At 35.1% G+C, this 25,140-nt stretch overlaps 2 protein-coding genes across 8 annotated transcripts in view; one reads left to right on the top strand and one right to left on the bottom strand.

Annotated features, from left to right (window-relative positions):
• The window catches only part of ASB3 (ankyrin repeat and SOCS box containing 3), a 90,594-nt gene that overhangs the window by 63,192 nt on the left and 2,262 nt on the right, over positions 1-25,140 (bottom strand). For 3 of the 6 annotated variants that reach the window (XM_081069510.1, XM_081069505.1, XM_081069508.1), the window contains exon 2: positions 3,330-3,538. In XM_081069510.1, coding sequence (XP_080925636.1) covers positions 3,330-3,525 — 196 coding nt within the window. In that variant the 5' untranslated portion in view covers positions 3,526-3,538. Of the gene's footprint in view, positions 1-3,329; positions 3,539-7,553; positions 7,796-7,928; positions 8,040-9,268; positions 9,336-25,140 lie in introns of those variants that run through there. The other 3 variants (XM_081069506.1, XM_081069509.1, XM_081069507.1) reach the window with 3 other exon arrangements.
• CHAC2 (ChaC glutathione specific gamma-glutamylcyclotransferase 2) lies at positions 7,794-18,307 on the top strand. 2 transcript variants are annotated; one of them, XM_081069512.1, is made up of 3 exons: positions 7,794-8,206; positions 13,015-13,050; positions 14,885-18,307. In XM_081069512.1, the coding sequence occupies exons 1-3, from the start codon at positions 8,072-8,074 to the stop codon at positions 15,281-15,283; spliced, it is 570 nt and encodes a 189-aa protein (XP_080925638.1). In that variant the 5' UTR covers positions 7,794-8,071; the 3' UTR covers positions 15,284-18,307. The 2 variants fall into 2 exon arrangements, with proteins under 2 accessions (XP_080925638.1, XP_080925639.1); XM_081069513.1 differs by lacking the exon at positions 13,015-13,050 and having other exon boundaries at positions 7,998-8,206; positions 14,885-18,023.

Below are 25,140 nucleotides of genomic sequence, written 5' to 3'. Positions count from 1 at the left end.
AAGTCTTAATCACTATGCACATTGCCTTATTTATCTAAGGATCGTCAGCATCTGTTATCTGCCCAGTATGACAGCATAATATTTTCTTAACATGAACTAATAAAAAATACTATGAATTAGATCATATATTTGCCAAATAAAAACATTTGTTAGTAATATGCTATAACCAATTAATTATAAGATTTTAAGTGACCTTTAGTCAGCAAATGGTTTAATACTGAATGGCATGATTAATTGCCACTGAAGATTACTGCCTTCCAAGATAATAAGTTTCAGTGCCTATTACACCAATACAAGAAAGAATACAGAAGACAAGCAAATTTGTTATTTCTGTTTATATTTTTTTAAAAGAAGCTAAAGTGAACATATATAAATATATATATATATATATATATATATATATATATATATACTTATATATATTAAAATTTCTAAGTAAACCATACCACACTTGAATGCTCTTCTCCAACTTGAATGAGAAGTCATGTTTGATTCTCGGACTAGATTCTGGATCTTAATTGAACAGACAGTAAAGTAAAACCTTTCTAACCATTTAAGACTCTTCTATTCTTTTTGTGTAGGCCTAAGCACCTTCATACTTTAGTGCACTAATAAAAAAAATACATTTTAGGAATCTCTGGCAGTTTACTAGTATTAGATGAAACTCCAGGAGGTAGAAATTATATAATAAAAGACACTTTTATATATACTAGCTAAGCCATGAGGGACAAGAGAATTCTGAATCATATAAAACACAGGTACAGCAAGTATAAAGAATGACAGAAATGTCAAACTTGCTTTGGGAACTTTTAAGATTAACCCATAAAACCAAGTTAATTGCTTCAGATACCAAGATGCCGTTGTCATCAGTAAGCAGAATAGACCTTACTTCACTCTTCAAGCCTAGAAACATCTGTACTTCGTCATTTTAAAATACCTCCTCAGATGTGGCTGTATGCTAGCTAGCTAAACTTTTTATAAAGTAGTCACCTAACATTCCTCACTGGTCAATGCACATCAACTTAAATCATCTGGAAAAGTTTTAATTATAATCTTTTTTTAAAAGACAGAGAATAGTTAATTTACAAAAGAGAAAATGGGCCAAGAGAATATATAAAACAAAGTGACCAATGGGCTATGTAGCCCTTCTGCCTCATTCTGATTTGATTTTTCTAGTTAGTGAATCAGTTACCCAAAAATGATAGAAGTTTGGACATTAGTTCCAACTACAGAGAACAACTAAACTCATGGAAAAGTAAGACCAAAATGTCACTACCTCCTAAAGTAAGTCATATAGCTGCTTCCTACCTTCTGCAAACCCTACTTTTTAATCTCCCTACCCCTACCGTAATCCTTTTGTACACACTAAAAATAAATTAGATCTATCCAAAGGTTATTTCATAATAATGAACTCTAATAAAAATACAGTGAGAAAATTTTATTTGACCACTTATATCAACTATTCACATAGTTAACTATGTGTGGCTATCTTATCCTCCAAAAATAGCAAACTTAAAAAAGAATAGTCACTAAAAAGGTGATATTTTAATTTCTAAAAGAAAACATGTATGATTTGGTGGCCAATTCTAACACATTTAGTGAAAAAAAGCATGCCTAAGTTTAGTATGCAGCTAAAGGGAAAATAATTGTAACAAACAACACTGGTTTGATGTGGGGAAAGAACGAAATGAGCTTTTTGACTAGAAAAGAATGTTCAAATTCATGCCTTTATTTGTCACTAGAGATAGTTTGGGAACTCAAGCTATAGAATTAAATTTAAACAAATTCTGAAAATATGTATTAAGCTTTTAAAATTTGAGGCATAGAGTCTATTTTTCTAATATCTTTAAACATTCAATTTTAATAGACTCTAGAACACATGACTTAGAAAGCAGTCATGACAAACTTCCTGTATTACAGTTCGGGGAATTTAGCCTTGCCATCCTTCATCCCTTAAAACAAAACAAACAAACAAAAACAAAAAACCTCACACCAAAAACAAGGTAAGGATTATTTCCTTTCCCATCCATGAGGTAACGAGTTAGTTGTTCTGATGAGTGATGGCCCCAGAAGTCTAAAATTTGATAGCTCTACCTGGTGATGGTAAGTATAGTATGCTGGGAAGAAGAATGTGAATTTCCATGATCAATGAAATGTAAAGGTTCATGGAGTATTATAATACAGAATATTAAATTCAACCTCAGTTTAAATTAACTAAATGCTAAAAACGTTTACTTTAAGTGTTGGAAGCATGCTAAGTGAAAAAACATGGGCTTTAGAGTCAGCGAGAAATCAAAGACCATAGTATTATATATATAACCTGTGACAAGGCAACTTCTCTGAGCCTTGGTTTTTGCATTAATAAAATGGGAATAACATTGCCTCAATAGCGTTTTTGTATATATTAGATAATGTATATCAAGCATCTGGTATGAAGACGGCTACAGAGCAGTGTCCAATTACCATTAATTCTCTTTCCATCCTGTCTCCTCAGTGTCAGAATCTCCCATTTAGTCTTATTTACTGAGCCTATCACTCAGCAGTGTGCTGGTACATGCGTAACTCGCTCAGGGAGGGGAAGAAGCCTGGTTTATAGCACTGCTTTGTAGCACTGATTTCTGCGGTATAAATATCCCCACATAGCTGATCTCTAGTTACAAGCATGATGTCAACTGAATACAGAGTTAGAAAGAGATGTGCAGTAACACATGATTGCTCTATGTCCCATTATTCTCTTTTATTTTTGCACGCTTTATTTAACCTTTTGAAATTGTATTGTTTAACTGTTTAGTTATTTTTTTGTCTGTTTTCTCTGACAGAAATATAAGCACCATAAAGGCAGGGACCTTGTCCATCCTGTTCTCTATTGTGTCCTCAGCAAACACAAAGTCAAAGTAATTGAAAAGATTCCCCAAATGAAGGAAACTGAAAAGTATTAAAAAAAAAAAAAAAAAGACCAATTCGAGCAAAACACTCATACCCTCAAGTTTAGTAACACTGCTCCTTTTGTTTGAAAAAGGAAGCAAGATTAACCATGACCAATAAATTACCAAATGCTGAAGCCCAGCTCAGACAATAAAATGGGCTAGGCACAGCATTTCCATACAGAGGACAACATTTATAGATGTTATAGATGTCCAGCTGGAACACCATACTTATACAGCCAAGCCAGGTAATCTCATCATTCTTAATAAGGCGCAGGCAGTTATTTTATGATTGTAGAAAGGGAAAACAAATAATAACTATTAACAAGTCACATCTTACCATTATTTTATGTTGTATTAACCCAGCTTACAGGCCCAGCCACCCGTGCCTTGAATTCACTTTACCTGCACGAATTAAGATCCGCAAACATTCTATAGAGTTGTGATAAGCTGCTTCGTGAATTGGCATCCATCCCCTGTTATCAGCAACATCAACGCTACGGCCCTTTCTGAGCAATTTTCTTAAGACTTTCACATTGCCTTCCCTGGCGGCAAGTCCAACTGTGGAGCACGTGTCAGAGTAAGCCTCTGTAAAATCCATTCTTTTGACCAGTCTACAAAACAAGGGAGAAAGAAAACACTACAGTCAATACAACACTGAACTGCTAGAGATTAGCAGATCGAAGTGGACCTGTCTAGCATCTCTCACGCCGACTGCTGAGGAAGAGCCTAAAGAGGAGAAAGCAATCTGTCATGCCGTGGCCTCTGCTAGAGTCTCACCCAGGAAGTCTCTCTGGAGAATTTGGATTCCTCAAAGATATTCTCACTAAAGATATCAAGGGATATCTCTTGAGAGAGTTTTAAGTATTCTGTCATTTCTTCTCTGGAAAAGTTGTCTGAGCAGCTCCTTCCTGCAGGCTTCTGCTCAAACTCATACCCCACCAAAATGCACTCACTGGAACTCTGATGAAAGAGCTAAACACCTCTAAATTAATCCCAAACGCATCCTCTGTTATGCAGGGATGGCCATTTAACGACCAGCAATGCTCAGCCTCAAGAATTAATTTATAGCCCTCTATAGGAAAAAGCTGAACCCAAAAAGGCTAGAAAAGGAGTAAAGGGCATTTACTGGAAAAAAAACAAAGGTAAGTAGTAATTCTAGTTTTCCTGCCCCTGCTGGTCCTTTCCAGAGGGGCTAAACGCAGGTTCTCTTTCCTTGATGAAACAGTCCCACTGACTGAATATATTGAAATGAATAAAGAGAATCATAAAGAGAAATTTGATGAGTCCAGCTTTCCTACACCAGCCCAGAAAGTTCTTCACAGCATTATTGTCCTCTTCCTCATCATCTCCCTTCAAAATTCATTTCAACTTGCCCTGGAGTCAACGGCCAGTATAGCTCTCAGTATATGACTCCCACAAAGACAATTTTCTGTTAGTCACACAATGAGTCAGGTTGTGCTAAGATTCACGATTCTCAGGGATAGTTATCTCCCAAGGGGTAGTCCCTCTCAGTAACATTCTTATCCCATCCTTCCTCTTAGCTTTTTTAATGATATTAGGAGGTAATTCAAGAAATACCAACAACATGTCTAGTCCAATATAGGTGGAAAACTTTCTAGAACCCCATTCTAAATAATTTATCCAGAAAAGGAAGGTTTGAAGGAAGAGGTTAAAAGAAAACACACAGCATTTCCAATAGTAAATTTGAACTTATCCACAGTCACATGTAAATATGAACTGTAACTGCAGTTTATTCCTTAGTAAGCCAAACAGCTAAGGTTAGCTATGTATTAATCTGATCAGATCAACTGGTCCATTGCTAGGAAAGTGGAGATATTTATTACGGAATATTTAATTATTCAGTTAACAGTTATTTACTGAGCACCAACTAGATCACAAATGTGCAGGCTATAAAGATGATACAGATGCAGATTCTATCTCAAGTTATACATAGTCTCAGAAATGATAAATGCATGTCATTCAAAATAAAAAGCAGAAAATGCCGTAAGAAAAGCACAAATAGCCACAGGGAGTCAAAGAAGGGAGAAACTACTTTAACTTGGTGTGGTATAAGAGCTGGGCCTTAAAGGACAGGGAGGATTTGACAATGAGACAATGGGCAGAAGGAAAGATATATCCAAAATTATAGAAATGAAGAAGCAAAGGTGAGTAAGGAATACTGAATACAGGAAACCACTGTTTCACTTGGTAAGGATTATGTAAACAAAGAACAGCAGGAAATGAGGTTATAAAGGTAGCTGAAGGCCAAATTACAGACAATCTTGAATGTTAAGCTATGCTTTTTTGAACCACACTAACTTCTAGCCATTACATCCAACTTCTAGGCCATTACATCCAAGTTTCACCAAAAAAGAAAAAGAAAAAAAAAAAAAGGAAGAAGAAAAGAAAGAAAAAGAACAAATCACAAATTTTAGGGCAATTTATAAGCATATTTATCTATTACAAGAAAACATTTTTTTTCTATGTAGAAAAAACAAAAAAGAATACAACTCCAAAAACATCAAAAACAGCATTCAAGTAAACATAAGTATGAATTTTTTCCCAAATTTTACTGGCTTTTCTTGGTTACAATGTTAATGGACTCAGACTAACAGGCAATAATCTTGAAAAAAAATATTAGAACTGGGTTATACTTTGAGCTTCTTATGGGAAGGAGAAGCCAAAAGAAATGTACTACAATAACAGGATCGTTCCCTTCAACCCTTAATACCCACGAGTTAACATGACATAACTGTTTATAAGATCTCCTTTTATTTAAAAAAAAAAATAAGAAAAAAGAAAAAAAAGAAAACCTTATGTCCTAAACTAACAGAGAATACAAACAACCAAATGGGATGTATAAACCTCAACTGGATTCTGATTTGGTAAAAAAACATCATCTACAAAAAGCAATTTTGAGGGCCGGCCCGGTGGCTCAGGCGGTTAGAGCTCCATGCTTCTAACTCCGAAGGCTGCCGGTTCGATTCTCACATGGGCCAGTGGGCTCTCAACCACAGGGTTGCCGGTTCAATTCCTCAAGTCCCACAAGGGATGGTGGGCAGCGCCCCCTGGAACTAAGATTGAACATGGCACCTTGAGCTGAGCTGCCTCCCGGATGGCTCAATTGGAGCGTGTCCTCTCAACCACACAGTTGCCAGTTTCGACTCCAGCAAGGGATGTGCGCCCTCTGCAACTAGCAATGGCAACTGGACCTGGAGCTGAGCTGCACCCTCCACAACTAAAACTGAAAGGACAACAACTTGACTTGGAAAAAAGTCCTGGAAGTACACACTGTTCCCCAATAAAGTCCTGTTCCCCTTCCCAATTAAAAATTTTTTAAAAAGCAATTTTGAGATAATTAAAAAAATTTGAATATGGAATAGATATTTGATGATGTAATTATTGCTAATTTCATAGATGTGATAATGGCAATGTGTTTATTAGGAGAATATCCTTATTCTTAGAAGTATTTGGCAGTGGAAATCATAACCATGCATGTTAACACAAATATTTTAGATTAAAAAGTATGTACAGAGAAAAAGTAAAGCAACTGTGGCAGATTGTTAATTCCTGGATCCACATGGAAGGTGCATGAATGATGACTATACTTATTTTTCCCCTAACTTTTCTGTAAGTTTGAAATCTTCCAAAAAAGTTGCGGATGGAAGCAAACTGACCATCCCAAGCAGTTGTGCAACCACAACTTGGAGAAAATATGAAAAGATTCAGTTATTCTTAAACTAAGTTTTTCTTTGTAGCAGTTTCCTGCTGATTTCTTAAGAGCACAAATAACACTCTTTGAACCTGGGTGTTTTAGCCTTCTTTTATAAAGCTGAAGACCATGAAATATGATGTTTCCCTGAAAATAAGACCTAGCTGGACTATCAGCTCTAATGCGTCTTTTGGAGAAAAATTAATATAAGACCCGGTATTATATTATATTATATTATATTATATTATATTATATTATATTTATCATATTTATTATATTTATTATATTTATATTATACCCAATCTTATATTCTATTAAAATAAGACCTGGTCTTATATTAATTTTTGCTCCAAAAGACGCATTAGGGCTGATGGTCCAGCTGATGGTCCAGCTAGGTCTTATTTTCCGGGAAACACGGTAGTAAGAAACCTGCTCAAAAAAGGACAATTATTTGTTCAGGCTTTTGTTTTCACATACAGAAACGTAGCGGTGATAATCCAAGCGAGCTTCCTAAACAGTATTTTGGAACAGTACATAGCTCTAATCAACAGATCTTAACATTTTTTAGGATCCTTGACCTATTGGAAAATTTCATGAAAGCTGTAGTTTCTCCCCAGAAAAATGCATATAGATCCCAAATTGTGTACACAATTTCAGGTTCCCACATAGCTTATAAACCCTGTACATGAGCCAAGACCTTTACCTACTCTTTTCTGAGAGAACTGCTGAGAATTCTAAAGACAATAAGGTCCTTTTGCGTATAAAATTTAAATACGTAAGCAAATTTCGTTGAAATAATAGTAGCTCTCACAAGCATAAAACTTGTGTAATAAACTTTCTGCCTTTATTTGAAAGGCAAAAAGACAGACGATTCTTTAAATTGTAAATAACGTCAAATACGGATTACAGAGCACCTGCGCTCCTCTGGCTACTGTTATTTGGGAAGAAATTCCGTTTTCAAAGCAGAATAAAATGCCTACGCCAACCGCTGTATCCGTATATCCCTCTTCGGTATCTATACCACACCAGCCATGACTCCTTCCCTTTCTTTTCTCCTTACCTCCCCCGTTCGAAAAAGGCAGTTTAATTCAACCTCAGAACCACAATCCCCAGAAAGGGATTGTGGGTATTGTAGTCCTCTGCACACGCGCACCAGAAGTAGGTTAGGGTGATTTACAAAGGCTTTAGAAGAATCCATTGCTGAGCATATAAAAGGTCGATGCTTCTTGGTACCCTAAACAAGGAAATTAAATAATAACGTTGACAGAGATAAGAGGCGGAACACGCACCTCGAACTGCAAGTTCCAGAGTGCTTTGCGCTGCGGACGGGCAGTAAGTACAGCTATCGCGCCTGCGCCGGCGCAACCGGTAACTTGTGTCTCGCAAACAGCAGATCCGGCCTGCACCTCCGAGACCACCGAGGAGGAGAAAGATGTGGGTTTTCGGTTACGGATCCCTGATCTGGAAGGTGGACTTCCCCTATCAGGACAAGCTGGTCGGATACATCACAGGCTACAGCAGGCGCTTCTGGCAAGGCAGCACAGACCACCGCGGAGTCCCCGGCAAGGTGAGCCGCTAAGCCAATACCCCACACTAACTGTCCCCGGAGCACTGCTCCCCAGTTGCTAGCCCATCTCCACGGGACCCACACCGCATAGCTTTCGAGTGCCGAGCATGTGGGTTAGAGACTTACTTCTGTTAATCTTCCTCGGCCACCTGCCTCCCACTTCTCCCAAACCTAGGGCACTGCTCCCGAAGCCACTTCAGAAGCTGGTGGTTAGTTTTTTAAGGGGACGAGAAGCATGGGCAACAAGCACACAAGCTCGCACAAGGCTGACGTCCTGGCAGCGGGCCCCATCTCTTGGCAACCCCTGCCCCACCCCCCAAAAAAAAACCGCGGGAAAATCAATCTTTGAGTCCAACCACGTGAGTTCAACCACGGAGTTGAAATACTAAAACCAACTTGCAAATACAGCTTTCAGCAATTAAATGTGTTGGCATTTCTGCATTCTGGCAGACTTGCATTGGTTTGAGTTTAAACGTGTATGCTGTTTCTGGGGTTTCTTTATATCTTTCCAAAGGTTGTATTTTAGGACACCTACGGTCACCTAAGAATTAACAAAATTGCTTCGGGTTATTTAAGGAGCTTGCTTTGATCAATTTGGTTGTCAAGTGCTAGCGGAGTTAAATGCGTTTTCCGTTTGTTACTTGACTAACACAGTACCCATTACTATATCCAGCATTACTTTAATGTTTCTTTCCCAATGATTCTCTAATTTACAAATGTGAAATATAAGTTCTTTGATCCATTTTTGAGTCATGCAAAGACATTTCATCTCAATATATTTGTACAGAGAATTAGTAGCAGCTCACTGCTTATGTAAAATCAGCCGTGTATTGGCTGTAAAACAAATCCATACGGAAAACTTAGTTTTGGGTAACTAACAATTAGATAACTTCAATACTTGTTTTACGAGGGTTAACCCTACTAACTTTTCTAAGAGTACAAAAATTTGTATTGCTTACATATCCTCTAAAATACTCTGAAAGTTGTATGAGCTTGATTACTGTTTTTTTACAAAGATTAACATTGGTCCAAAAGCACACTACCTAAAATGCTACAACTCACATGTAGAAAGAGATTGGAGTTCATTCCAAAGAAATACCTGCAGCTGTGGAAAGGCTGTAGTGTGTACCTGCTCGTAAAAGAGACATAGGATTAAATTTACAGCAAAAACCTGAGTTAGAAGCCATTCTACCTCAACTGAAGTTGGTGAACTGAGAATTTGGCTTTAAGATAGGTGACTTGAAAACAGGGGAGTGACTTACAGCAAATGCACGTTTATAGGCCAACAGAAACTTCATGGCCAAAATATCTCCAAGAATGTTATAAAACAATATTTAAGACTTTAAAGAACTAAGTTAAATAAAATGTTTTTGAGTTGTCAGATATGAACTCTTAAAATTGCCATTCTGAATAGAAAATCCTTAGCCCATGCTCTAATTTTAAAAACCAAGTATTAAATATTTTATGAATATGGCATATTTTACTGCTCTAGTCTCAACCAAAATGTATGTTTGTCACATAGCATATTGAGATAAGTAAACTGTCAGAACAGACTGGTAAGAAATTGTCAAGTCAATACAACAGTTCACAATTCTTTAAAAGAAGAGAGCTACCGGTATAAAAGCCAGTATCTCTCTTTTTACTTAAATTTACTAAATTGTAAGGCAGAAACGTTAGGCAGGAAAAATGCAATACCTAATAGTGTTATACCTACTTTTATTTAAAGAATTTATTATAGCAAATTAAAGGAAAATCTACTAAACATTTTCTAAGTATACTGTTCTGTTAAAAAAAACTGAAAGAACATTATTTTACTTCACATTTTTTATTGTAATGGATCACCAACCTTATATAACTATTAACTGTGTGACAAACAAGAATACAAAAGCCTATAGAAATATCCAGCAAATTAGAAGCATGACATCGATGCTATATTGGACTATCTTTTTTACAGCAACTTATGCTCCAAGTAAGTCAGTCGTCATTACGTATGAAATGTGATATTACTAAACAAATGTTAGATTTATTTCCACATACTGCAACGTGACATTTATGGGAAAAATACCAAACCTACTTGCTTTTATTATGCTTTCTTTTTGGCTTCATTAAACTTTCATTTCTTCATAAGTTTAATCAAGCATCTTATTTATATACAACAGACTGGCAATTTCTCTCCAAATTGAGGATTTATTTAAATGTGAAATTTTTTTCACATCAGAGAAAATATAAATTTCAAAACGAGGTAACATTTTAACACCAGAGATAATCATGAACTTTTACTAAATCCCTAACTTTTCTAGATCAGAAACATAACTCATTTATTATTGAATGAAAGCACCCATCATAACTCATATTTCACAATTCCATTCAGCTTGAAAAACTCCATCAGTTTCAATCCCCCCAAAAAGCATTTAAGTGCATTTGCAAATTTACATTGTTTCTCAGTAACATATATTTATATTTTAGGAACAAAGAGCTTAAGTTTTAGAAAATGTATCAGTAGTGCCAACAACAGTCGGTTTCATCCACAAGCAGTCACAGGGATCCATTTATTTTCCCATAAAATGACTCCCTATATAACACTGTTTTCTATTTCAAATGCCACCACCTAAGTCCAAGACTTTACTACCCCTACTGAGCACCCTACATGTAAGTGGGAGACACCTTTGCAAACAACAATACCTACTAAGTACTATAAAGGAAATGAATAAAAGGAACCATGAGCTTTTAGGAGGAGTTGCTGCTCCTTCTCTACTGCTGCTGCAGTCATCTGGGGAGTCACCCAAGCCTTTATGGAGAGGCTGGAGGATATCACAAGGATGTAAAAGAAAGGGCATTCTACACTGGGCACTGGTATAGCCAAAATATGAAAATTTGTGAAAGTTATAAATAATTCAGTACAGCTTGCAGGGAAAAGTGGTTAAGAAATAAGGTTTGTAGTTAAGTCATGCTAAGGAATTTGTATTTTATCCTGTAGAATGCAACCCTGAAAAATTCAAAGACGGGAGTGGACCACTTTTTGCCCCCAAAAACCATTCCAGGGCCTAGTAGAGAATAGGCTAGAGGGAAGCAAAACTAGAAGCAGGCAGTGAGATCCCTAAGGACGCAATTGAAGGATGAAGAGGAACCAGATTCAGACGATAATCAGAAGAGAGAGCTACCAAGAATTGGTGACTTGGCTGAATGTAAAGGGAGATATTCATTGAAAGGTGCACTACACAACTTGCCACCTGGACCACTAACATTTCTTATGCAGAATCTACCTCCATCACACTCTAACTTGCACACTATATACTTTACCACAATGATCTTCCCCAAATACTTCTTTCATTGTGCCAGTCATCTGCTACTCACATGCTAGAGTAGGTCCTTATTTCCTATTTCTCCCAAATTTCAGCAGCTTCTTATTTTCCACTGTCCCCTAATTTCAACTCCACTCTTTGGCTTTTCAAGTCTGACTCTATCCTATTTCTCCAGTTATCTTTCTGTATCATCTTCCCTACATGGGGGAACCTCTATTACAGTCAGATACGTAACGTGGTCTAATACTGCCTCTAGGCCCTCCTCAATCATAAGTCACAGTGTCCTTTTGCCAGAATTTTATCTTCCTTTCTCTCCACTCAAGACTCATTAATTCTTACTGCCCTTAATACCATACATCTTAGCCCTTAAATATTCTCTACCTAAAATTCACACGTTAAGTTCATATTACAATGTCATCTCTTGGAAGCAAGAATCAAGGTTTTATCTTCTCTACAACACAGAGTAGGTATTCAATAAATAGTTCCTAATTCACTTTTAAATTGAAAGTAATATGGCAATACCTACATGACCTACACCAATATATGTATCCTCATTATAGCATTATCTTAAGTAGAAAACAAGTCAAATCTAAATGTCCAACAATACAGGAATGTTTCAATTATAGTTCACTGATGACAGAGTTATTACACAAATATTAAAATGTATGAGAAGACTAACAGGAAAATAAGAAACAAAATCCAAAATCTCATATATTCCATGATTACGAATCATCTATACAAGTAAACAAGGACTAGAAGGAAATAGGAACAAAGATGACACAAATATATGAATGATTTAGGCTCACTAGTGCCAGACAATGGGCATCAAGTAAGTAAAATTGTGGTTTACAACTCCGCATTCTCACTAATGACGCTAACATGTCAGCAGATACATACATAACCTTGCGCACCGGGTAGGAATTTTTTTTTTTTAAAGCAAATTCTCAGACAACTCCAGACTTACAGAAATAGAAACTCTATTTCTGTAATAAAGTTTGACCTAGCAATGTGTGTTTATCAAGCCCTCCAAGTAATTTTGATGTACACTAAGTGTAGGAAAGCACCCTAGAATGCTATGTTTTATTTCCTAATAAAACTAAAATTTAACCTTTCTTATATTCCTAAGGGGAAAAAAATGACAAGAACTTTTATTTATAACTGCTTCTTCCTTTTGCCTTTCACTTCAGATGGGTCTTAGTCACAGGTGTGGTTTTTTTTCATAATATCCATTTTAAGTCAACATAATATATACCTAATATATAGAAATTGAAGGGAATGGCTTAGAAATGTTTGGATAAAGTAGATTCTTTTACTTAATTCACTTTAAAATAAAAAAACAAGTGCTTTTCAAAAACGTGTTTAGTATGACTAAATGAAGTTAAAATATTGCATGTCAACAATAAGTTGCTAATGCTCAGTTAGTTGATGAACTTCAATTCAGAAAAAAAAAACAACTGTTGTTTTTTTTTTTCTTTTTCTTTTTCTTTTTTACTCTTTTTAAAACAGCCTGGAAGAGTTGTGACTCTTGTTGAAGATCCTGGGGTATGGTATAAATATTTTTTTGTATAGTCTTTAATCACATAAGCTGTTGAGATGCTTCTCAGTTTTAATAATAAACGTAATTATATTGTCATTACAGACAATTTGAACTACACTAGGTCTAGACTTCCTCTCTGTATTTGTTTCTGTATTATGTTTTTTTCCATCTGTTGAAAAAGTTGGAATGCAGAATGCAAGGTAGACAACAAAAGAAAACCAAATGGCATGTAGTCTCACTTTTTTTCCTTAATGAATTTGTTAACTGAGAATTTTGTGCTCCCTTGGACATAATGGAACAGCCCAACTACCACTAAGAATCAAATGGAACCCGTAAAGCTCCCCACACATTTGCTAGGAGTCTAATATTTTCAGCAAAAATTCCAGTCAGGAATTATCACTTTCTTAGTGCCTAAATTTATGAATAGCACAAGGGTGTTTTTTTTTCCTTAATAATTTTTTTCTTTTATTTTTCAATTACTACTCCACCATCTTTTTTTTTTTTTTAATTTATTGGGGTGACAATTGTTAGTGAAATTACATGATTTCAGGTGTACAATTCTATATTACATCATCTATAAATCCCATTGTGTGTTCACCACCCAGAGTCACTTCTCCTTCCATCACCATATATTTGTACTCCACCATCTTGACTGGAACTCCACAACAGGTTTTTAAAGAGGTTTGGAGCACTAGAAAACTTGTATTTGCCCAGTAGTCCTGTTCCTTAAATATTTTCAATCATTTTATTGAGGTATAGCTTCAAAGTTTTACATAGTGATGTTAAAGATTTAACTTTGGAAAGGACTTTGATATACAAAAATCAACAGTTAGCAATAGCGGATGAATAATGGTAAAATTACTAAATGCTTTCATAATTTACATTAGTAAAAGCATCTATAAAAATGGCCACAAACTGGTAACTACTAATAACTAAACTAGTAACTAATAACTCTTAAAGTTAATAAAGGTACTTTGTTTCTACGGAACGTTAATTCATTCAAGAAGATGCTTAGCAATCTCAATAAAGTTTATTAAAGTTAATAAAAGTTATCAAGAAACTAGAAAATCTTTATTACGAACTGTAAATTTGCTTATATCACAGATATCAATACTAAAAACAATCTTTGCAGCTAAAGTACGTTTTTTAATGACACTTTGTTCACAGGCTCTCTTGACAAAAGAGGTTGCCATGTAGTAGTCTGTATGGAGTAATTTACAAAGGGTATTTGAAAGTTTAGGCAGTTGAAGAAATGAACAAATTAAAAGAACCTGCTATATGGCCTTAGCTAGTTGATTGCTTTATTACAGAGCTTTTAAAATACAGAATACTTTCTGCAAAAAAAGGAACACCTAACATGTAAAAAGATAAGTGATGTTCAGCTCCTACTTGAAGGGGTTTGGGACGTCAAAACCCTCCCAGCCAGCACCCCAACATTCATATCCAGACAGCCTGGCTCTAGGGTGGCTCAACACTCCTTCAAGCAGTTTGGAAACTATTGCTGTACGCCATCAGTAAAATGCTTATGGATTTAAAGGTTTAGAACTGTATTTTTAAAGGTCAAATGAAGACCTGATATGTTTTGCACTTCAATCCCATTAGTTAAAAGACGTAACTTTCAAAAATTTAAACAAAGATAAATATCCTGGTGTACAAGGAAATAATTTATTCAGATTGAAGAATTTAAAATGCTGATTTCCTTTATTGTTTAGTATGTACCTCTTCAATGCTCTAAGTGCATTGATTTCTAAGCATATACAAGATATTTTCTTAGATCACAATATATCTTCATATATTTTAGCCTTGTAAATACTAAATAATCTTTTCATTTTTCAACAGGGTTGTGTATGGGGTGTTGCTTACAGACTGCCAGTAGGAAAGGAAGAAGAAGTAAAAGCATACCTTGACTTTAGAGAAAAAGGAGGCTACAGGACCACAACAGTCATTTTTTATCCGAAAGATCCCACAACAAAACCATTCAGTGTGTTGCTATATATTGGAACATGTGATAATCCTAATTATCTTGGTCCTGCACCTCTGGAAGACATTGCTGAACAAATTTTTAATGCAGCTGGTCCAAGTGGAAGAAATACAGAGTATCTTTTTGAACTTGCAAATTCTATTAGGAACCTTGTGCCAGAAGATGCAGATGAGCATCTTTTCTCTTTGGAAAAATTAGTAAAGGACCGTTTAGAAGGAAAACAAAACATCAGTTGCTTACAAAGACTTAATGATTGACTTTTCCAAACAACCAGAGCTTTTAGTCTTTAGAAAATAGTTTTTGCACAATTGCAATATGTGCAAAGAATCTTATTTATTTTTAATGTAGTCAAGATATCAAAATGTATAGGTTAATTGAAAGTGTCCTGAAACACATCATATTTGAAATATTGGGGTACAGGTGAAGAAAAAAAATTCAAGTTTTAATAATAATAATGATTTCCTAACTATATGATATTGAACACTTGCTCTTGAGAAGTGAGTTCTTAGAAAAATACAATGAAGGATGCAGTTCAGAGCTTGTTTTATCAGAGTAAAAATAATTCTGTTATTTCGTATCACAGTACTATTTTAAAGTTGTAGGAGAATTAAACCAAAAGTCCAATAAATATAATAAGGTTATACCTTCATTATTGTAAGAATATAAAATAATTCTTATACAAAATTCTGTAACCATGGTTTAAAATATACTCTCTTAAAATAATGGGTAATTAGAAATATACAGTAACTTAGATATCAGCCTTGATTTTGAACTTTCTTGTTAAGGTATTAGATGAGACCCTTTCCAATTTAAAAAATAAGCAGTTTTAATATAAAAGTGTCCTTGTAATTATAATGTACTGTACCTCTCCTTCTTTGAGTAAATGCATTAATTAACCAGATGGAAGAAATTCAGCTGAAAACACAAATTACATAATACAAATTACATCCACTAACAATGTAGTCTGTCATTCACTTTGTATTAATCTTATTCTGAAATTTTTCTCTAAAAAATAAAGATGGGCTTTCTAATATTACAAATTAACAAACATATATAATGAAACTTTGGTGTTTGAAATGGCTTTTAGAATTGTAATTTTTTACAGTAAGAAGTGGCATTACCTGATCATTCCCTACAGAGCTTTTTTTTCCTGCTTCTACCTTGTGACATAAACAAAGACATCCATTAAATGGTGTTGATGATGCTACTCAAGTAGGAAATATACATGTACATTATTAATTCATATAGAATTAGCCTTGGTTCAACCTAATCACATTATTTCTCATTATAGGTGATTTCTTTCTCAATAGGATATATACTCTCTCTACAAATCTTTCAACATGAAAAGAATTTCAGTATCACATTAAATCTAATATGAAACTTAATAAAAATTCCTCTAACCCAGGCATGCCTAATAATTCAGAATAAAATAAAGCTTTCCTACATAGCTGCAACAGTAGTCCCTTTCATGGTTTTCTATTTATTAACACCTTACTTGGTAATTTACTCAGCTATATAGTTTTTTAAATATTTTCCAACATTTTCAATATTAGTTTTCCAGACGGCATTTCACTTACCCTGTACAACAGGAAAGATACAAACATACATTAATGAATATCTCATAAGGATATGCCAGGCACTTCACATATGAAAGCATTTTCTGGATAACACCTCTAAGCTTGTTTCCATAGTAACTTGTACACAGTTACACATCAAATAAATAGCAGAAATCCAGGTTTCTCTGACTCCTAAGCATAAGATCTTTCTACAAATGTTTAAAAACCCTCTTCAATGTAACCATCTTCACTGTCGTGCATCTTTTCTTTAGGAGGTAACACAATTTATGTTTTGTATAATGAAACAGTATGTAACTTGTTACCTAAAGATGTTTAATTTTGATAGATATACAAGGTCTGACAATTAAGTTCACGAACTTGTTACAACGATGTTGCTAACCTTTTTTGTTATCAAGAGGGATTATTCATTAAGAATTTGTACCAACGGGACTAATAATTAACCCAGTTTACTATTTGGAAGTGCCGACAAGGCTGCGTGAAAAGTTAAGACGACCTGAACTTCGCCAACAATTCATGGCTCTTGCATCACGACAGTGCACGAGCTCACACAGCACTGTCTGTGAGAGTTTTTAGCTAGTAAACAAATTACTGTATTGGAACACCCTCCCTTCTCGCCTGATCTGGCCCCCAATGACTTCTTTCTTTACCTGAAGATAAAGCAAATATTGAAAGGAAGACATTTTAATGACATTCAGGACGTCAGGGAAAATACGACAACAGCTCTGATGGCCATTCCAGAAAAAGAATTCCAAAATTGCTTTGAAGGGTGGACTAGGTGCTGGCATTGGTGCATAGCTTCCCAAGGGGAGTACTTCGAAGGTGACTGTACTAATATTCAGCAATGAGGAATGTAGCACTTTTTCTAGGATGAATCCACAAACTTAATTGTCAGACCTCATGTATCGGTTCCCACAAATATAATGAGCTTATCTAAGAATCACATCCTATAGCTCACAATCACATAGGTGAATTCAAATATCTAACCTTTTATTTTACAAACAAACCTGAATCCAAAGGAGTTTATGACTCCCCACTGATTCTTCTACCATTTAATACATATGTAACTATGTTTCTAGACCAAACTGTTAAGTCTCTTTATAGCCTTTGGAACTCACTTGCAAAACATTTTCTCTCATTCTGCCATAATCACACACACACACAAAACTCAGACTCTCCTTCCTCAGAGTACAAATAGTTAGGTGTTAAGTTTTAGGAGTTTAAGAAAAGTATGAGTGTAAACCCCACACGGAAAAAAGACACTTGTAATATAAATCTGTAATGGAGTGGATTTTTAAAAATAGGTCTTTCTACTCCCATTTGAAGCCACTACTATATTTCCTTTTCCCACTCCCAAACAACACATTCACTCTTCAATCTACCAAGAACTGTAAATAAGTACCATTTTATAGATACCACCTACATACATAAAAAATTTATCATGTACGGGAACAAAGGTTTTGATATCAACTCTGAATATTTAAAAACATGAATGTGACCCATTTGTTTAAGGCTGATTTTAAAAGTTTGACCACTGTCTACAGATACGCATTTTATCTTAAATAGCAAAAATACATTTTTCATTTTCTACTAATGAAGTACCTGAAATGTGCATTATTTTACACCTTGAAGGTGCCATTTAATTTTAACATATGTAAAGTATTGCATAGTACCTGATAAAATAGTCAATAAATATTCTCTAATATTACTTTATGTTGTATATTCAGAGGACCAGCAGTTCAGTATCGCTGACATTCACAAGGACGACACAATCATGCCTATAGTTTAAGAACCATATTTGGTCTATTAGGTATTTTTCAAATATTAATATTTTATAGTCAACATCTTGTTCTCTTCTCCATAGATACATACTGTTTTTAAATTATAACTTTGGAGCAATCGTAAATATCAACCTAAGCATCATACTCCTGTAATTTACTACTCTTTGCTTTTTTTCCAAGTCAAGTAGTTGTCCTTTCAGTCTTAGTTGTGGAGGGCGCAGCTCAGCTCCAGGTCCAGTTGCCGTTTTCTAGTTGCAGGGGGCACAGCCCACCATCCCTTGTGGGAGTCAAACCAGCAACCTTGTAGTTGAGAGGACGCCCTCCAACCAACTGAGCCATCTGGGAGGCAGCTCAGCTCAAGGTGCCGTGTTCAATCTTAGTTGCAGGGGGCACTGCTCACCATCCCTTGCGGGACTTGAGGAGTTGAACTGGCAACCTTGTGGTTGAGAGCCCACTGGCCCATGTGGGAATCGAACCGGCAGCCTTTGGAGTTAGGAGCATGGAGCTCTAACCCCCTGAGCCACCTTTACTACTATGGATTCTTTCAGTCAGTTATATAATTGTGCTTAAAGTTCCTTCTCATCACATCATGTTAAAATCTATATGTGAAATGTTCCAATTATACCTATCTTTATTCAGCAAAATACTTGACTATATTTTCTATGAATTTATTCAGCTTTTAACAATCTATTTTAATGCATTTCTAAAGCCTTAAAATAAACTCAGCCTCAGCATACATTACAAATTCAAAGATTAGTGGAATGATTTTTTAATCCTGTAGCTACCCTTCAGAGAATTTTAACTCCTCCAGAGACAACTACTAAAATTATTCTTCTATATGTCAAATTTGTATGATGAGAATAGCTTTATTGAGTTTCTGGCCTTTTTTCATTCTTCTTAAGGTTCATTTTACCTTTCTAAATTATATAGTTTACTACTAATTTCTTGGTGGATTTATTTTATTGTACTGAACCTCCTTGTCATAAGTGGTTTGCCAACACACATATACACATTCTACAACTGGAAAAACCACCACAATCTTACAATTTCTTTTATTCTTCCTGCTTTCCTATACGCCACAGAATTTTTTTTTAACCAGTGTTCTACTTCCTAATCAATTCATCTTAATTCCCCTCCAATTTAACTTTACTCTGCTATACTCCACCTAATCACTATACTCTCAAATCTCCAATTACCCCTTCTTGATTCAACCAAAAGATCTCAGTTTTCTTTATTCCTCACTGATGCGTCCGACACTAAGTAACTATTATCTCATATCACTAAGGCCAAAAGCACAGAACAATTCCATTGTATTTACATCTACATCTTAGACTGCTTATCAGATACACAAACTCATCAAATCCTAGGCTTCAATTACCATCTCTATTTGGCAAACTTCTAGCCTACTTTCTCAAACTCTTTACAACTCTGTGTGTCTTATATGTAAAGCATGTACATAAACACCCGAAATTCAGTATACTAAAAACAATTCATCTCCTTTCCCAACTAGAAAAATTTTGTCCCACATTACCTCCCCGCATACAATTACACATAAAATGTTGAACAATGATTAGAACAGAAAACACAACAGATGTAAGATACTCATGAATTTACAAGCTTTTGGAGAAAATGCTATTTTATAATATATACAAAATGTGTGCTTTGTTTATATTCAATTTTCCTTTTATTTTGCTAAAAACTTTATATAGCATTTCTTAATAAAGATAGCAGGGAAACCTTGTAGCAGATTTGTGATATGGCTTAAAAGGTTACATGATGGTTAAGACCTATCTTTCTAATATGAACTGGAAGATCTCAGCTAAAATAAGAACCTTATAGCAAAAGCCAGTTCATTACAACTCCTTGCTCCAATCTCTTCTTTCCAGTATATTTTCTTCTTTCTAGTACATTCTCAATTCTGCACTCAGAATTATCTTTCTAAAGTATGAAACTAATCCGGTCAGTAATCAAAAATGCCTCCCACAGCACACAAAGTCAAACTCAAATTATTTAATCTGGTATTCAACTATTTACAATCTGGTGTCAGCATGTTTGTCACATTTCAGTGAACCACACCCTCCGCCTTGTTCCATTTACACCATCCTCCTCATCCATTAAGACCCAGCAAAAATAAGGGAGTAATGATACGTGGCAAGCAATGACTCGGCACAAAGACTACCAAGATGAAAAAGAAAGGTCCCAGCTATAAAGAACCACATTTGGTGGTAAGACAGACACACAAGCAAACAAATCAATGTTATTTAACAGAAAGACTGTGACATAAAATACAAGCAGAATACAAATAGGCAAATTATTAATTCAAACTAGCAAGATCAGAGAAAGCTTCAAGCAAAAATAAACAGTTGTTCATGGATCAAAGAATAATATCCGAAAATACGGATATCTGTGTTATCCGAAAAAACGACCTAGTGGGACCATCAGCTCTAATGCGTCTTTTGGAGCAAAAATTAATATAAGACCCGGTCTTATTTTAAAATAAGACTTGGTCTTATATAAGATCGGGTTTTATATAATAATATAATATAATATATAATATAATATATAATATAATATAAATATAATATAATATAAATACCAGTGTTATATTAATGTTTGTTCCAAAAGACACATTAGAGCTGATGGTCCAGCTAGGTCTTATTTTCGGGGAAACACGGTAGCATTTACTATATATGCCAAAATCTACATATATAGAAAGAAATTATATTTCTTTCTCTACAGTTCCAATTATATCTCTTGCTTTTATAATGAATTACGCTTGCATAATTATAATATTGTAAACAGTTTATAAGTTTTCAATGTTTAAGAACCAATCTTTAAACAAAGCACAGAAGACCAAATAAAGTCACAGAATGTAGATGTTATTAATACAAACATATAGTAGTAAATTGCAGCAGTGAAAATGATGATAAGAAAAGCTAATCCGTATTACATACTATATACGAGGCACTATGCTAAAAAGCCTTACGTGGGATGGCAGCACTGAGTAGTAGCCAAAAGAATAGATTCAGGAACCAGACTGCTTGGGATTTGATTGATACCCAGTTCCACTGCTTACCTGTTTCATGACCTTGGGCAAGTTGCCGTATTTTGTTAATACATTTATCTCATTTTAAGAATTCTGAAATTGAGATCAGTCTTACATTAGAGAGCATGTCATAAGTTTGGCAACGGTTACTTTCTTTTCTTAGTACAAAAAATAATAGTGAGCCTTAAATCAATGGGAAAGGGAGATTGTTATAGTTTAAAAGAGACTTTGAGACACCAAATGTAAGGAATGAACCTTGATTGGATCCTAAATGGAAAAAATGGTACGTAAATAAATGGTGAGAATTGAAATCACTGTTGTTGTTCTAAGATGCGGTTGTATAGGAATCTCCTTTTCCTAGCCACTGACTTTTTTCAAGGTCCAGGCCAGCTGTCTTGCAGAATGTCCCATGTTTTGGATCTGTTTGATTATTTTCTTATTATTAGATCCAGGTTTGGCAAGAATACTACATAGGTATTGTTGTATACATAGGTGTTGTTACAGACATGGAGTTTAAAATTATTCTTATAGAAAATTCTTAATAGAAACATAAAGATATAAAGCATGGGATTTTAAAAAGAAACATTTGAGCTTGGTTTGAAATCAAATTTCCACTCTCTTTTCTTTTTCCTTGTGCCTGAGAAACAAGTACAATATTCACATTTGCACCTGTATTCTGGCATTCTGTCACCTGTATACATGATGTATTTTAACCAAAAATGTCTGAAGGTCAAAGGCTTTTCTTTCCCTTTATTTTTCCCAAAATATGCATCCCAGTCCTCTTAAGTCTTTTCCTTATTTCCACAGAGTGAATTCTATTTAAAGGAGGAATTGGGGGAGAGGGAGAACCAGTACTGGAAATTAAGAGCAAAGGGCAATTACCGTCTTACGCAGTGTCTGGAGTGATTAGTACCAACCTCGGACTGCATACCAGCTGTTAAGTTAAGCAAATGTCTTTATTTTTATTGATCTTGCCCTTTATATCTCTAAATGAAAAAAAATAAAGAGACCTGGGGTAACTTTTAACTCAAAGTCCTACTATTTGGTTCTCATTTCTGACTCATAAAAATTTAAACTGGAAAAAAATTTACAGTTGTATACAACCATATATTATAACACAGCATAGGTATGTGTGTGTATGTGTGTGTGTGTGTGAGAGAGAGAGACAGAGACAGAGACAGAGACAGAGAGACAGAGAGAGACACAGAGAGAGAGAGAATTATATTAGAACATGGTATTAACCTCTCTTGTGTCTCAGTTTCCTCATCAGTAACATGGGGGAAACAAAGCCTACCTTTTTGGGTTATTATGAGGAATAAATCAAATAAGTTTATATCTATAAAGTACTTAAAATAGTGCCTGGACATAGTATCTGTTACATGAATAGAATACATAATAAATCTGAATTTTCACCATAGTTCTTACGTCTTACATTTGTTATTTTCTCCATTAAAGATAAGAAAACTGAGCTTTAGATAGGTTAAGCAATATGCCCAAGGTCACACATGTAGTAGGTGTAGAGCTGGGATTAGAACTTAACCAGCCTAACTCCTGAGCCCCTGCTCCTATCCATGTCACTATTCAGTTGTACAGAGTTTGCATAGAATTATTTATTCAGCCATTGGCTTATTATTGGAAAACCAGATATTCAGGGGTTTTTGCCACTACAGATAAATGCCACAATAAATATATTTGTACATACATCCTTATGTATCAGGGCTTTTGTTTTTAAAGGAAAAAATCCAAATGTAAAGTCACTCAGCCAAAATGTATATTTTTAATAGAAATTACTAATTTAAAAAAGTTTATTATAGCAGGTGTATCTTTCCTTTTACAATATCTGGATTTCCTGCCTTACTAAAAAATGTCTTCTCTACTCCAATTGTGCAAATATTCTTCTAATTTCTTTATATATCTATCTTTAACTCATTTACAATTTACTTTTTGTGTATTTTATGATGAGGGAATCTAGTTGGTTTTCTTATAGATGGATAGCAAATTATACTAGCAGTATTTATTAATTAAGACATCGTTTTCCACCATGGTAAAATGTCACCTTGTCACATATTAAACATGTCATTCCCAAGCTCCCTTCCTGTACTCACACCAAATTACTTTTGATCTCTATATGTCTTCGGCTCATGCTCCTTCATCCACTTAGGAAAGGCCTTTCTCAGCTCTGTAAGTCAATATCTCACCATCTGCCAAAGCCCTATACAAGTGCCATTTCTACTCTTCCTCTCGTCCCTTGCTAGAGGTATTCACCCCCTCCTTTGAATATCTGGAATACTTTATTTGTACAGTATCTGCCTAACAACACTTCTCACCTTTAATAAATTAGTTATGTACAAGTCTTATTTGGCTTTCTAGATGGTAATGTATTGGTGGACTTGATCTCTAACTAACTCATTTTTATAGCATCCTTCGTACTAATGACAATGCCTCCAAACCATATTTGAGTAACTGCACAACTTTTTTGATACCTCCCCAGATCTGTAGTTCTGCAGCTAATTAAAAAGTGCTGCATTAAGACTAACTCCCTTGCATGCAGCAAAGAGTAGCTTTGCCAAATAAGGGGAATTTTTCTGGAAACTATGAATCAGAAAGTTAAAATAAATGAAAATTAAAACTGCATATTCTCTATCATATTTATAGGAGAAAAAGTCAAGAGACTATTAAACAACACTGACTGTTTTTTCAAAATAACAATTTCTAGGCTATGGTGGGGTTAATACAGATTTAGGGCACTCTTCTACATATTTACATCCAAAATCCTCCACAATGATATCTGATGTACATAATAATGACGGTGCAAGGTAAGATTAAGTGACTTATGAATTATCAAAGACATAATGCAAACAGGACCACTTGTATTACAGCAAAGTAGATATTCACTACATTGCAAAAATTTGGGTGCTAGAAAGGTTCCTTACTTGCCCGTAAACATCTTCCCATTTAGTGACCTAATGCCTAAAAATTTATCATTAATATTCGTGCCTTTCATGTAAGAGTCTAAACCAATGGTTCTCAACCATGGACCATTTTGCCTGACAAGGGAAAGGACATTTGGAAATGTCTGCAGATATTTTTGGTTGTCACAACTGGGGGGAAGAGGGGGCTACAAGCATCCAATGGACACAATCCAGGGATACTACGAAACATCACATAGTGCACAAGACAACCCCTTACAATAAAGGATCATCTGGATCAAAATGTGAGTAGTGCCAAAGGTGAGAAACTCTAGTCTATACTCTGCTCAAGTGCAAAAACATTTGTTTTTAAATTAAGGTATACACCTTAGCAAACCCTGCACTTCAATCCAATCCAGTCAAGCCTTTTTTCCCTCTATTCCTCCTCCATGCTGCCAAATCCAATGGTCACTTATTTAAATCCTCATCTTATACAACTCCTCAGTAGCATTTATTTGCCTTAGCTAGCTGGTCACTCCCTCCTCCTTGAAACACTTCTTTCTCTAGACTTCCTTGATACCTCAGTTTCTTGATTTTCTTTCTGCTTTCCCAGTCTGTTTGATTAATTCTTCAGTGCTGTTCAATATCTAATGTTGCAATGACCCTTTTCTTCCCTTTGTTATCCTCTTTTTTTTTTCCCTAGATGATCTCAGCCAGAACCATTTCTCAGTGGGGGCATCCATTCCAAGACCCCCAGTGGATTCCTTGAAACCATGGATAGTACTGAACTATATATACTGTTTT

This window comes from Rhinolophus hipposideros (genome assembly GCF_964194185.1).
Source record: "Rhinolophus hipposideros genome assembly, chromosome: 12".
NCBI classification, from domain to species: Eukaryota; Metazoa; Chordata; class Mammalia; order Chiroptera; family Rhinolophidae; genus Rhinolophus; species Rhinolophus hipposideros.
The sequence above is the reverse complement of the archived record's forward strand: the minus strand, read 5'-3'. Positions and strand labels throughout refer to the sequence as shown.